The sequence below is a fragment of the Dermacentor variabilis genome, chromosome 7 (genome assembly GCF_050947875.1).
Source record: "Dermacentor variabilis isolate Ectoservices chromosome 7, ASM5094787v1, whole genome shotgun sequence".
Lineage (NCBI taxonomy): Eukaryota > Metazoa > Arthropoda > Arachnida > Ixodida > Ixodidae > Dermacentor > Dermacentor variabilis.
This window is the reverse complement of record NC_134574.1, coordinates 135716362-135732352: the sequence shown is the minus strand read 5'-3', so window position 1 is coordinate 135732352 and position 15991 is coordinate 135716362. Positions and strand designations below refer to the sequence as shown.

The 15991-nt window shown below is 41.1% G+C and overlaps 1 protein-coding gene across 1 annotated transcript; it reads right to left on the bottom strand.

Annotated features, from left to right (window-relative positions):
* Window positions 1–3040: 3040 nt before the first annotated feature.
* LOC142588860 (amblin-like) lies at window positions 3041–10130 on the bottom strand. The gene is made up of 3 exons (XM_075700680.1): window positions 10076–10130; window positions 6456–6638; window positions 3041–3285 (listed from the first exon to the last, which is right to left on the bottom strand). The coding sequence occupies exons 1-3, from the start codon at window positions 10128–10130 to the stop codon at window positions 3041–3043; spliced, it is 483 nt and encodes a 160-aa protein (XP_075556795.1).
* Between the last annotated feature and the right edge of the window lie 5861 nt (window positions 10131–15991).

Here is a 15991-nt window from a genome sequence, read left to right as displayed (position 1 = left end):
TGAAGTACAAACTCCTCAATGCCTGTCAATACTGTACGAGTCGCATCATGTCTGGTATTGTATGAAAAACTATATTACATATTTTTGAAATAAATTAACATTTCTACATCAACGTGACCATATTCAACTTACAGCATGAACAAAATTAAAACAGCTTTAGAAGTTCGGTCATAATGCAAACTAGAAAATAATTACAATCGCAATTGCTGAACATCCTTCACCACCCTCAGAGGGGCAAAAGAATATTTATAATAAGAATGTTTGAATAGTGTAAATAAGGATAATATTTGTTTTGGCCTGTCTTCAACGGGGTCGTGTTAAGGCTTTTCGCTGTTATGGGTGCAAAAATAAGCGCATGATGATGACTTAAATAAGTTAGGACTTTGTTTTACAGCAAAGGGTACAACTTTGTGAAAGCTTTTATAAAGAACACGGGAAACAATTGCCGGACCAATCAGTTAAGAGGAAGCTTTAGTTCAGGTGCTCCTATCTAAATACACGTACAAGGAGAAGCCGTTTTTCTCAGCAACCGATGCACAAAATTTGATGAGGTTTGTCGCATTTAAAAGAAAAACTTAAAATCTAGTGATTGTTGGTTTTGAATTTTCGTTTCAGGTCCTCAATATGTTATAAAAGTAGTCAGAAATCGAAAATTTTCAAAACATAAAACTATAAAGTTACAACTCTATAACTCAGCAACGAAAAAGGATAATACAATTCTGTGAGTTGCATCGGGTAGTACATCTAAAGCGGACAACATTTGTGTGTTACATATGAATCTAAAAAATTGTAATATGGAAATACAGCTTTTTAACAACCCTTCTAAACAACGTAACAAATCACGTAAGACACAAAATGACGTATCGAATTTGTCCGCTTTGAATGATCTATTGGATGCCCTTTATAGAACCACGATAACTGCTCTTGATGCAAAGCTATGAATTTGTAAACTTTGTGCTTCTATTTTTTTCAAGCTTTCCAACTTTTCAAAATCTCTTTAACAACATTCAGGAAATAAATCGAAATTCTCCTTCCATAAGTCGCTAGAATTTACCTTTCTCTCTCAAATACAACAAACTTCATTGAAATCGGTCTAGGGGTTATCTAAAAAAACGTTTTTGCGTTTTACATGTATTTGAATAGGCGGCGTCGGAGTGTGGCCCGAGCTAATGCTTCCTCTTAAACACGCGGGGCACAATCTTTAACATGTCACTGTAACACATATTTGCAGATGTTGTTTCCTGTTGTGTTAAGTTGCCAGTCCCTCGATGTCATCTAGCCATCTGTAACAATAGCTGTTCTCCACACAATTATATCGCAGACGGGACATTTACTCTTAAAAAAGTTCGCACTATTTGGGGCTTATCTTGTCCCACAACAATAATCACCATTTGCTTTGTTAGAGTTGCCCTTCTTGAACAATCTGCGCTCGCTACTTTCCTGTCGAGAATGCTATGTCATGCAGATAACGCGCATGCCGTTCGTGATATTGAAGTACCTGATTCGAAGCGGTAAAGAAAGGAAACGCAAGCAAGGCTTACGACAATTATTGTTCAGGAACAAGATATGCCCGAAAGGGTGCTAACTTTTCTAAGAGTGAGGCTAACAGAAGACAGCTTGAGAGCTAATTGAGAGTCGCAGGGCTACCCCATCGTGCAAATGGACATTTGCGAGGCTTCGTGGATTCGTTATTTATGGCCTAAAATGGTGTCGATTATCCACAAGTTTATATAACTTAAGTGAACTTAAGAAGTGATCCCAAATTACCCCAGTCTCCCAATTCATACGCCGGAAAATGTCCTAACGTCTTTCCATCACGCAATCTGCTGCCATCCTCGACGGCATTTCACTTTGCTTGTCACGTTATGATTCGTTCTATTACATTCACTACCAGTTTTTTTCCTCTGGCTTTACTTGCCAATAAAAAACTCTACTTATTACTGTGAGCTGTATTATCTGGGTGTCGTGTTCTCTCTCTATGCAGCAGCAATCAATTCGGGCATCTTCAGGTTATGTGCCTAAATTTTTCTTGCGTCGCTCCTTCGTATCTGATGGCAGTATTATGCTGCAAGTGTCCCTACCCTAGAATAGTACTGATATAATGCAATAAATGTACACTGTAATTTCTAGGCAGCAAACGAATAGTAACATTTTAGTAGCCTTAACGGCATCATTATGCTATAACCCTTGTTTTTGACGAACCGCTTCAACAAAATTACGCCGTATTAAGAGAAGCGCGTTTAGTCAATGCGAGAGGAAAGCTTCAGAAACTTAACGTATCTTCTATTTTCTACAGACACTCAGCTGGCTGTGAAACACAAACAGCCTAAACGTGTTGATGTCTCCGCGGTTGCCCATTTAAATTCAAGGAAAACAGCGAATCGGTCGCGCTTTGATCTCTGATCGCACATACATAACAAAACACGCTACTAGGCTTGCCCCTTTATTCAGCACAAAGCATATCTTACATCCTGCTCCAAACTTTAGCTCTTATAGCGCACGGCGATAGCTGAATAGTGAAGCCGGCATATGTGAAACTCCTTGCAAGAAAAATGAATGAAGTATTCGCTACATGCGTTTCATACAAATAAATATATTCTGAAATGCTATGGCAACAGGTAGTGAGTTTTCTAAAAACCCAGCGCTTGAGCGTCGAAGTTAACTTGTATGTGCTTTATTGACACGTAGCGATTGTTGAAGCCATCGTCAGTAGTGGCAGCGGAAATTGTATTTTTTTTAAAGGGCAGACTTCGCTTAGCAACCGGCATTTGGAGGATGTCAAAGATAGCCCGGTGAACATGGGCCACGGCGCTGTGTTTGTACTGTTCCTCAAGTGTTTAGGCCTACTGTGACCTTGCGCTTCAAGAAGTGATGTTTGCCGAGTCATCTTCAATAATAACGCAAAATTTGTGCCGATAAGATGACCTTTCCAGGATATATTCATATTGATGATTTTGTGAAATAAGTTGAGCATCTAAAGCACTATAGCGGTGATAAACTTTCAATTTTAAGTTTCCTTCCTAAAATGCAGCTCATGTACTCACGAAAGTAAGCACGAGCTTACTTTCGTGGTGCTCGCGCACTGTGCAAAGAGGAACAAGTACTCACTTTCACACACTTCTTGGCATTTCAGTTCAGTCTCGAACCTGTTGCTATTACTTCCGCAGAGGCCATGCTTGAACATTTTGCAAAACTTGAGCTTTCTGTCATAATACCAAGCTCGAAGAGTGTCTCCACAGTTGCCGAGAAGGGGTTGTTGCAAGCAAACCGGTGCTTTCTTCCCTACTAGATAGGGAAAATTCACACAAAGGCGTTTGCCTTCAAGGTAATGTGAACAACATGTTTTTCTAGGGGGGGGGGGCGGCGGGGTCTTCAGGAAACAAAGATATTAAGTGGGGAATGGCCATGTCACAAAAAATATCTTGGAAATGTTCGTGAGAAACGTGGTGTCACTGTTAGACCTCCTTGGTGGTGGCCATTTTCACGGTGGAAGTAATAGATGCGAGCTTTTCAAACTCTTTTTCCAGAATATTGAAGCAGGAAAGGAACAGATCATGCAGGCATGACTAGCTTATTTCGCATGACGCTTGTAAAGTAGATACTTTTTGCTTCAAATAAGCAAAAGAAAACAACTTATCTAAGATTTCGAAGTGAGATATAGGTCCCAACAATTTCTGTGGGCCATTGGCACGTGTTTGCTGTGTTTCGACAAACTATGACAGAGCACAGTTGATTTGAGCTAAATTCTTCGCTGTCCTTCAACACATCTTAATAGGCAGCAAAATAGAACACATCTTTTCAGATGTGCACTTCACAAGTGCCCATGGCTAAAGTAGTGATACCCAATAAATTTTTAAACACTGAATAGCACTACATTCGCACACAATCTGCATACGTCATTTTTGCCCCACGTGCCTGACAACCTCTTTTTAATATATGTACGTCACAAAAAACACGGCATCAGATTGAATACATTTTAACTCGATTTCCTTATGCACCTCTTCATCATCAACATCATCAGCCTGGTTACGCCCACAGCAGGGCAAAGGCATCTCGCATACTTCTCCAACAACCCAGGTCATGTACTAATTGTGGCCATGCCATGCCTGCGAACTTCTTAATCTCATCCGCCCACCTAACTTTCTGCCGCCCCCTGCTACGCTTCCCTTCCCTTGGGATCCAGTCCGTAACCCTTAATGACCATCGGTTACCTTCCCTCCTCGTTACATGTCCTGCCCATGTCCATTTCTTTTTCTTGATTTCAACTAAGATGTCATTAACTCGCGTTTGTTCCCTCACCCAATCTGCTCTTTTCTTATCCCTTAACGTTACACCTATTATTCTTCTTTCCATAGCTCGTTGCGTCGTCCTCAATTTGAGTAGAACCCTTTTCGTAAGCCTCCAGGTTTCTGCCCCGTAGGTGAGTACTGGTAAGACACAGCTATTATATACTTTTCTCTTGAGGGATATTGGCAACCTGCTGTTCATGATCTGAGAATGCCTGAGAGATCTGAAAAAATGCAGCCGGAATTTGAGAATGTCAGTCTGCCTGAGAGCATTGTAAGCTTTACGGAAAAGGAGAATACACGTGGAAAATAATGGTTCGGAGCTGTCGTGTAGTGCTACTCTACACTGGTAAACATCTAGGGTAAAATTCACAAAGATCGTCATTGGTTACTGCTTCTTTCCATTCGCTAGCTGTCTCGGATAATATATATGTTCAGCATCAGGATAGGCTGGACTCAGCTCTAGTGAACAATTTTAGTCTAAAGTGTTTTGTGAATACGGGCTGTTATTCTGTTTATTTTTCTGAACCGCGCCTTCTGATTTTTGATAACAAAGGCTAACTGCCGGTAGGTTTCAGCGTCTTCAGGTAGGGTGAATTGCATGTGATTTTCGCGGTTACCTACCACTTTTCTTAACATTCTTTAATTGAAACAACACTGGAAATAAATCTATTGGATCTTACCTCGACTAAAGTTGAGGGTATTAGTACTACCTGGGGGGGAAAGCACTGAAATTGCAAGGATATTTCACAGAAGGGGCATTAGCAAGGCTTAGAATGTTTCTGTGCAGGTTCTTTTTCTCAAATTCTCCATGGAATTTTTTAGGTCAGAAAAAAAGGGAGCGGGGGTATGTCGGTGGGAGGATGGTTTTGGGCAAGATTGTTCATGCTCATGAGAGCAACAGGGCGAAATGCGTAGCATATAAGTTCGTTCACATTGCAACGTAGTGGCCGTCCTTTCACAGAGCACTGCTCGAAGGAGGTGTACAAGAAACAACTAACAATATTCACGCGTACAAAAAACAGTATTTCATAAGCAAGGTGGCTGTTACCTCCGTTGGTAAATACATATTGTAGTTACAGCAGCGGATTGTGAAGTTAAACGCCAATAAACATAAGAAATCCCTGTGACCTAATTTCAAGGTGGATACTACACAACTGCGAGAAACGAGTCCATATATTGGCTTTTGAATGGAATGTAGAAATCACCCAGTTCGCATGTGTCTGAACTCCATTGCAGCGAAGCAAACTACGCCTACATGAAAAAGAGCCCATTCGAAAATTGCAAAGCTACGGCAGTTATTGAAGCTCTTAGCCCTTTCAGACGCCACTTTTTCCCGTTGATTGAAAACTTGCTTTCACCACATCTCTTGCATTTTCAGAATCATAGAAAGTGTACGGCTGCAGAAATTATGGAGGATTTTCAATTGTTTAGTGAGTTTTGTCAAGCTTACAAAATTCCGACTCCATGCGAAAACTCCCTGCAGGAACATCAAATATGAGAACATTTACTACTTTGTGTTTTCAACAGCTTGAAAAGCACTTATCCAGCCACTTGAATATTGTACCTGTTGCATGACATTATGAAAAACAATAAAATAAGTGAACCCGCTACATACAATATACTGACCCAGAGTAAGAACACCTGCCATCTACCTTCCCACTCATCTTGCTAAAATATTCTGCACGTTATTCAAAATTGCAGCACAGTTCCAATAATAAGTGTTTCAATATGTATGAAACGCATTTTAAATATTCTTGCTTTCATCAGTGCTTTCGCTATTGATGCACTACCCTGCTGTGCACAATTGTGTAGACAGCGTCTCAAAGGTTTAGGCTCAGTTCTCGACAGTCTAAGAAGTGAATTTCTTGGAGGAAACTTCAGTACATCAGCTTTAGATGCTTGATGAATGGCAGAATAAGGAAGCGAATAATTTTTAAGCCTTTATTAAACTTATTGTTTGATGTTATTCGCATTGGAACGCGCTTAAACAATAGCAAATTATCAAAGCGTATGGCTGGGGGGTCTGGGGCGTTTCTCGGATACACACGATCGAAATGTCCATTGTTCTTGCTCCATGATAAGCAATTGATTAGGCACACTGAATGACGTTATATGAATAACAGGAGTTTTCCACGCAGTTGCATTATGACTGCAATGAATACTCACCCATGCACACAGTGACGCATTTCTCTTCCGTCGGGAATATGTTGCCGCCGCCGGCACAAGAGCCCATTGGGAGCTTCTGGCATCTGTTAGTTCCAGGATCGTAGTACCAGGACTGATTTAACGGGCTGCAGATACCTAACATTGGTGGCTTTCGGCAAAAGTCTGGCTGTACTCCAGGAGCAGCTGAATAGTTAAGGTAGCTGTTAGCAGTTCAAGCAGGCCATTTTTTAGGAGTGTACAAGTAAATTGTTCAATTCTTGCCTGCTGTGATGTCCAGAGGCATTATTCCCGTGAAAACATTGAAGGCATTGCAGGAAGAAGTGAACCGTATGCAGTTCAATAAATCCGTACAATTTGGTTATCCTTTCCGCATATATTTACGGCACTGATGAGGATTGCATTTTGCTTCTGCTTATTGCACGAGAAAAGGTATAACACAGCCATTTTATATGGCAAGCGAAGCTCGTTCGTTTCTGCTAAGTGCAAGATATGTCAGGTGCAGCTTTCACGTATGTTTCCAAATTTTCTTTCAGTTAGTTTTTAATGAGTACGATTATGCACGTAAACGCTCTTGCGGTAAAGATAATAATAATAATAATAATATTTGGGGTTTTACGTGCCAAAACCACTTTCTGATTATGAGGCACGCCGTAGTGGAGGACTCCGGAAATTTTGACCACCTGGGGTTCTTTAACGTGCGCCTAAATCTAAGCACACGGGCGTTTTCGCATTTCGCCCCCATCGAAATGCGGCCGCCGTGGCCGGGATTCGATCCCGCGACCTCGTGATTGCGGTAAAGAGGTACATATCCCTGCGTATGACGTTATTTATTTATTTATTTATATATATATTTCAAGATTACTGCCAGCCTCTGATTAGAGACCTTAAGCAGGAGTGGTTATATACGTGACGAACAATACATTAAGTACAAGGTGCGAAGCGTGAGCAAAATGAAATAGCACTGAATTTGAATATGTGAACAGTGCGTCATCTTCGAAAACGTAGCAAATAGCGCTATCAATGTAAAACCATTCCAGAAGAAGAAGAAAATGCAAACTGCTCGTGCACTTAAGCGAGAGTAAAACAAAACTAGAAGAATATATGTATATAAAGCGTGGCAAACGATTTCAGAACACACATCCTATCAGACAAAGATAATATAGTAGCGTGTATAAAAATATGTAGCAGTAGCAGATGCATCAGAAACCACGTGCGTTCAATTACGTGGAAGGACAGGCCGAAAAAAGAAAGAAAGGAAAGGAGGGCAGTGTTGTACCGCGCTCATTTATACAATTTCCTTAAGCAGCTTTAAGAATGATTCAATGGTGTCGCAGGCAACCACCGCAGCAGGAAGTACATTCCATTCCCTAATGGTTTGGGGAAAATACGAGTTTCTAAACGGTTCTGTTTTGCAATAGTAATCTTTAAGCTGCTTAGCGCGGCTAGACCGAGTTGATGGACGAGCGAGAGGCTCGGTATACGTGTGCTTGTCGATGCCTAATTTTACATGATAGAGCAGATACATGCGCTTTATACGTTCTTTATATCTCCGTTTTTGTAGTGCAACTAGTTCTGCTGTTTCGAGCATAGTAGTTGGTGATGCATACCGGCAAAAGGAATTGAATACAAACCTTATCGCCTTTCTCTGAATTTTTTCCGCCTTTTTTATGTTAATATCGCTATGTGGATCCCAGATGACGGACCGTACTCAAGAATCGGGCGGACGATAGTTTTGTAAGCTAGTAGCTTTATTTCACGGGGTCAATTTCTTTAGCAATGCCTCAAGTAACCAAGCTTCTGCATGGCTTTCTTTTCTATGTATGACACGTGCTCATTCCACTTTAAGTTCGAGCTGATAACTACGCCCAAATATTTAGAGCTTGTCACGCGGTCTAAAATTTGCCCATCGATTGAATACTGATTGTTTAAAGGGTGTCGTTTCCGCGTTACGGTCATCGCTACAGTTTTTTTCGCATTGATTTTCATTTGCCATGTGCTGCACCATGATTGCGCTGTAGACAGCGACGTGTTTAACAGCGATTGGTCAGCGGGACTACGGATTTCTCCGGATTTCTCCGGATTTCTACGGATCTCCCAGTGATCTCTAAACCTAAAATCATGAGCACATTATAGAAAGAAAGTTGCTAATAATTTCTAGCGCATCTGATTCCGAGCTAACCACGTATAACTTTGTAGCAGTAGGATGCTTGCTTGACAAGACGGCTAGTACACCAGAAGTAAAAACGACCTCTACCCATCATACCACCGTGAGTCTGCTCGTCCGTCGTAGATTTAGCAAAGAGCTAGCGATCTTAAAAGACGAGTAAAATTCCCCTTAGGACACTGATGCGCAAACCTATAACGGCCATTTCTGGTATTGTTTGATTATGTACTGAGCGCTGTTTCCTGCCAAATTTATCTAACAACCGATTCGAACACATGCGGTGCTGCAAAATACGTTCACTTCATGGCGGACTTTTCGCACCTTTTTTGATGTAAACTCCAAGCTTCGACTCATCAATGGCACGCACCAATATGCTCGCCACCGCTCAATAAAGAAGTTGTCTCTATAGCTACTCTATTACTTGGCGTCGGTAATCTCAGTACGCTTTGGAAGACTGTACGGCAGCCACAGCAAATGAATTCGTACTGAACTACTAAACGCGATCGTTTAGTTACTGACTTCTTGTTGTTATCTTAAGATAAATCTGATTGTCGTTTCAACCTCAAAGAACTGTATTTCTTATTTCATCGCAGAAAATATTTGTGCTTGCTAGTGAGTTATAAGGAAGGCACTAATTTTATTGCGGACGAATTTGGTTACGACGACCAATAGATGGATTATGACAGGATGTTGCTTTGGTTTGTTGACAAGTGTGTCTCTGCTTCAATAGTGAAAAATGTTTTTTGTTGTTGTTGAAAGAAGACAGCAAAACCATACTGCTCTACAGCTTTTGAGAAGGAGGTGCGGTATTTTCGCGGGTTTCGTCGTCTTTCGCAACACAAATCGTCAGTTATAAGTGAAAAAATAAGAACACTGAAACAAAAATAAGCCTCAAACACTACTGCCGCATGAAACGCGGTAGTTATAAAGTTTCTATTAGGGGAGCGGTGTATAGATATGTATTGTGAAGTCACTATGTTGACAAGACCGGGCATGAATGTGCCATGAACAAAAAAATTTCTGAGCAATATTTGCTTCAATTATTTCAGAAGACCTAATTCCATTAGGCGAGTGATGAGGTTTACAGCGAACTCTAGAGACACTAACGAGTATTCCTTAATTTCTCTTGCATTTGTGACCGAACATTTCCTCGGGGAGTGAAACGTTAGCATGTCTTACCTCTTTTCCTGCCGAAAGTTTTCGAAGGCTTTGATAATTTACTGAAGCCACGAAGCCAATGACAAAATTGTTATTCTAGTATTTCAGGGTCTACAGGTTTTGTTATGTTTATATATAGGACATATTGTCCAATCTATTCGTTTGACATGCCAAGTACTACACAAAAATTTTGACGAGGACACAAGTTTCGGAAACACGACTGATAGAAAGCAGTTCTCACAAACTATTCTGCAACGAGGTGATGATTGTGTTGGGAGTGTGAAAGATGATCACTTACCTTGAACGCGAATTACAGCGATGAGAACAAGTGCAAGGTATATCCGCTTCATCATTACGTATCTGGGCTAGCTATGAGGGAGAAAAATGAAAGCTTGCATCCGGCGCTTTACATTTCCACTGTTTTACTTCCGCATACATTTCTTTGAGTAACGGCCTTGAAAAATTTATTTTTCACAAAAGACGCTTTCACTGGCTCACAAAACAATCTGCCTTGAAGAACAATAGATGTTCCGCACAGCTATACAAGAGGACATATTTTGTTTACTGGGACGTATTTGTTTTTTAAGAGAAGGTCCCAGAAATTACCATTGTCTGAGTATCCTTCGTGTCGTAAAAAGAACATTTGAAGGTATCTTTAAATAAGTCAAGATAGCATTGAATAGGTACTGACGGATATATTATAGAATGTGTGACTTGATGTAACCTGCGCATTTAGGTTGTCGAATATGAACAGATGAGGTTGGTGGAAGTAGCAAGAGGGTTGCACGGATACAAAGACCATACATACTCGCCACGTTAATTAATATATGGCAGCAAAGAGAAGCAGGCATACTTTAATGGCAGTCAACCTAACAAGGAGCATAACTACCAATGCCATTGCCACATGTTTCTTCCAGGCGATCACGTGACGCTGGACGTAGAGCATCAGTGCCAATCCTCCTTAACCAGCGCACTGTTTAGCGTGGCTTCAGTGGGGCAATTAAACAAAATGCACGATTCATTGGTGGCCAGAGCTGAGCTGGTTCACTCTGATCTGTTTCTATGCCTTTTATGCCAGTTGTCAGCAGCTGACAGCGTAGACACGTTTCCAGATTTTCGCATTTCATGATGAAATTTTGCACGCGTTTATGGCAATTTTGGCAGTCTGCCGTTGTTCATGGCTCCTGATCTTTTCGTTGCTGCTTTCACAATTTATTTGGCGTATGCACGCATTGTCCTGCTGCAGCGAAAATTTTCTATAAACATTCGCAGTTGTTAGTGATGCTTGTCCCATCTGTCTAGCATTGCTTTGTTCCTTCCATGGCGCTTCACCACAGTCAGATATGCATCACCAAGTGGCCCAAAACTCTTCTCTGCTAAAGGTTCTGTAATATAATTTTAGGCACTCCTTTGGTGATTTAGCTAAACACGAAAGAGACACATGCACCTTCTTATTCAATGAAGCGGACGAGTGAATTTCTCATGTTACTAGGATAATATGCTTGAGATAATTTTGTTATTGGCACCCTGAATACTAAAATAAAGTGTGGGCCTTCAATGCAGCCATTGTATCTTTCTTTTGCAGAAAGGCGTGAAGTTATGTTTTCGTGCAGTTAAGGTTTGAATGCATGCAAGATGAAGAATGCTTAGGTTGTCTGTTCTTCAAGCACGCTTGTGGCGTACTGGCTGGGTCACAGCCATGTGAGCATCTCCATGTCCTCAGGATTTTTTTCGCTGTTTATAATGAGCAAAATGCGTTGCTATTGGTTTATTTCGTACCCTTTTCTACGTGATTAGATGGCTTGGGGCGCACAACACGTAGTCTACGAGAGAGAGTCCTGTCAAGCAATGTAATCTTCCCTCCATAATTATTTAATATGGTCGTGGGGTTAATAAATGTGTGTATGATAAAAAACTTAAAGAATGAAAACTGCTTCAAGCTTAAGAAACTTGCATTGTACGTAAAGAAGTGTGCACGTGGTAAATTTGTCGCAGCAATGTGTGCTCGCGTTGGCACTTTTCCTTGCGTTTGTTCAGATTTGTGAAAGAGCTGCTACCACCGATGCAAAACGCCTTTATAGGCCGCAGGGTGCAGTATCTGGTTGTAATATTAAAATAACAGGTGGTAAAAACCGGCGTCTGCTTCCAGTTTTCTGATGCGCCGCATCGTGTAAACGCGAAGATATCACGGTGCGTTACATTCCATTCAACTCTAAACTCGAGCCGCTGAATATATTGCGGTATTTGATGAGAAGGTCAGTGTGCTTTAGAGATATCTATGAACGGACACTGTGTTTTCTGCTTTATTTTGGATTTTTTTATTGTTTCGAAAACAATTGCACCTGCTCGCACAATGTTTGCGACCGGCATAAAAGATATATCTGAGCCCGTTTACTGCTACTTCCATCCGGAGCATATGTAAGCTACATACAAATATCTTCGGCGAGGAAATGACCAGCACCAAACACCAGGGCAGAGGCAACGAAAGTTTTGTTTCGCAGTGAAATGACCTCAAGTTAGAGCCTTTGACTGCCACTCTGTAAGACCGTACTTGAAATCGGCGTGAGGCCACGCACAGGTTTTTCTTTACTTAATCATTTAGTGCTTCAAGAAGTTCTGCCACTGAAATTTGTTTATTTATTTAGTTTTGCTTATATGACAATACTGCAGACTCGAATTGGAGTCCAAGGAGGAGTGGGCGCATGAACCTAATGAAAACAAAATTACAAGAACAAAGGCAAAGAACAACAAATTATGCATTTACACTTTTCAAACAGGCAACAAAATCTATTACAACAATACTCTGTGATAGCCTATTCCAGTGGGAAACAGTATTGGGAAAAAAGAATATTTGATAATAAAGGTACAAACCCGGTATTCTTGTAAATGTTTACTGTCGTTAAAGCGAGTGTTTCCCGTGATACAGGGATGAGATAGCGAGCCTTGTCAACCTGCGTCATATTAATGTAAAAGAGGTATAAGAACACGAGCCTGTGTTCTGTGCATCTTGATCGAAGAGTCTCGAGGTCTAGCATATTAACCATATCTGTCACGCTGTCTGCCCTTCCTTAGTGGTTGCAAATGAAGCGAATGGTCATTCTCGGCACCTTTCGAATTCGTCTGTGTTTGTTTTAGTGTGAAGGTCCGATAAGCAGGACGCATGCTGCAAAGTGGGTCCAACCAGTGCTTTACACGCCGTAAGTTTCAAATTTGTCGGGGCTCTCGACCATTTCCTTCGAATGTTCCATAGGACCCTAAAGGCGGTGCAGCATATGTTATCGATATGTTGGTTCCAGCTTAAAGTTGCTGTTGTTGTTACTCCTAGGTATTTCACAGCTGGTACCTCTTCAATTACATCCCAAACAATTTTGTGTGCATGCTGTGACGGTTGTTTCTTGTTAGATACGCGAAGAACTGAACATCTTGGATATTTAATGTCATTTCCCACTTGTCGCACCAGCAGCGAATATTCCTAAAATTAGTGTTAAGGAGTTCTTGATCACGTGGTGACCTGACTGTAGTGATCACAACGCAGTCATCTGCAAAGAGTTCAGCACTGACTCCAGGGTCTAACATAGTCACAATATCATTGATGCAAATTTGGAAGAAGACTGGCCCCCGGCCAGAGCCCTGGGGTACACCTGAGGTCACGGGAAGGATATCAGAAAAACTATAATTAATGTTAACATATTTTGCCCTGTTGTCCAGGTATGCTATGACAAAATCAATGAGTGTGCTATTTATTCCAAAATTATAAAGCTTCTGTATGAGTTCTTGTGTGGCACTTTATAAAAGACCTTGGCAAAGTCAAGAAACACTGCATCAACTTGACCTCCACCGTTAATTGCAACAAAAAAGTAGTGGCAAGTAGTAATTAACTGTGTAACAGTGGATAACCCACACCGAAAGCTGTGCTGGACATCTGACAACAACATGTTTTCTTCTAAGCAGTGAACCAATTCCTTGCAAAGGATGTGTTCCAGTAGCTTAGAAATAACTGAGGCTATAGGTATCGAGAGGTAATTGGATATTGTTGAGCGATCACTTCCTCTAAAAAAAGGGACAACCCGCGCATTTTTCCAGTCGTGAGGCAATGAAGAGCGCGACAAAGAAGCAGTAAAATTACGTGAAGATAGTACGATATCCACTCTGCATAGTGGTGCAGGAATGCCGTAGGTACACTGTCTGGCCCAGCTGCCCTTTTTTCTCGTCCAGGTTTAGGAGTAAAATAAAAATGCCTTCTTGAGACACAACTACGTCACGAATTGTTAACTGGAACCCCCCTAGAACAGAAGCAATACTCTAATCTATAGGTGCAAACACTCAGTATAAGTACTTATTAAATTCATTGCCTACGCGTTGAGAATCTGTAACTTGTGCCCCATTAACACGTAAAGAAATTTCGTTTCACCTGTTTTCATTTATAAATCTCCAAAATTTTCTTCGTGCCTCTTTCTAAGGCCATCGATGCCATGAGCGGACATCAAATGACTAAGTACATAGCCCCCCCCCCCCCCATAACGTTCGTCGCTCTAAATAAGTATTAGTGGCACGTGGTTATATCTAATTGCGGAAGTGGTATTCTAAACATATATTTCAAGATAAAGTTTGGCAGAGTTTAATCCGGTAAGGCTGTAGCTAGTTCTTCGGGCATTTTTCTGTATCCAAACTACCTGAATGACGGAAAAGATGTAGAACTGCGAGAATGAAAGCGGATATGAACGAGGACTTGCGGTGTTACATTCGTCCTTTAGTTCTATTTATGTACATAACTATTATAAAGACACGCCACGTTGAGGGCATATAAAGTTGCACAACACAGTCAAGTGAAAAGGAAACCTTCAAGACAGATGCACACTTAAGTCGCCTTTGAAGTTAGGTAATCAAGACTAGCAGCATTCTCAGCTACACCCAGAAGCTACCACTACTCAACCTAACATTACAATCCTGAAGCTACCACAACACTCAATGTGTCGCATTTATATATATATATATATATATATATATATATATATATATATATATATATATATATATATATATATATATATATATATATATATATATATATATATATATATATTGTCGAAGGACGCTTTCGCGGAAAAAAATTTGCGTCGGCTGATGTTGGTCGCATGAGAGCTCAGTCTTTAGATGTGTCCAAATTACGCAAAATTCTGTCACAATCTACAGGGTTTCAATCGACAAGGCGTTATGTCTTTCCTGAAAGGGAGAGCCAATAAAAGGCTCTCAGATACAATGTAATAGCGCACCCACACCAATGAATATATGATCTGAATGACAACTGTTGTGGAAAGTTCTCCTACAAGACGGCCCCGTTGAGTGAAGGCGTGACCGCAATAAGTGACGATGTCTCCCAGTAAACCCTTGCGCCAAGTATACAAACCTCTCAATTTCATGCTATTTAAAGGTTTCACTTCGGCAACGTGGGTGACACGTAAGCGTACGGGTGCTGTAGCGCACACGACGCTTTCGGCCCTCGGTACGCCTAGATGCCTGCGCTGTCCGCATATCAGATCGGTGTGCGCGACTAGCAGGTCGTGGTACTTTGCGTGTAATCGCGGGCTTGTTTCACGCTCGGAAAAATACCTTTATGTAGCACGTATTGAGCCGCATAAAGCTGTATCGGGAGTTTTTCATGCGGCTCTAAAGGTTTCTCATATATACTTTTCAATCTAACTAATATTTCAGATCATAAATTACCGATAACCAATTATTGAATTAGGCGGAGCGCAAGAAATTATCTGAGTATCTCCAAGCGACAGCAAACAACGTTACCTTGTTTCTGTTCTGCTAAGTGGCATTTGCATATTTTTAAATCTTGGTGCATGACAGTTGGGACACCATGTATAGCGGCTCCGCCATTAGATGGATAGGGTGACGTATACATATAAGCCACCGGTGAAGCAGAAAAATGGAACCTCCGACCCAAGGGTACACATATCAACGTTGTCCCTATATTTTTTGAATAGGGCCACTGCATAATATATATTGTTTGAGAGGGCGCCATCACCAGCCAAGAAAGCGGTCCCGTTTGTGGCATGGTCTCTATGGAGCGTTTCGTAAACAATAGATTTCACGTGAAGCTGCAGAACAGTAGTTTTTCGGTGTCCCTCAATGTACTTCTTTTCTAGTCCACCATCCCAGATTTTGCTATTGTCTGCATAAATTTCATGACAGGAAAGAACATTTG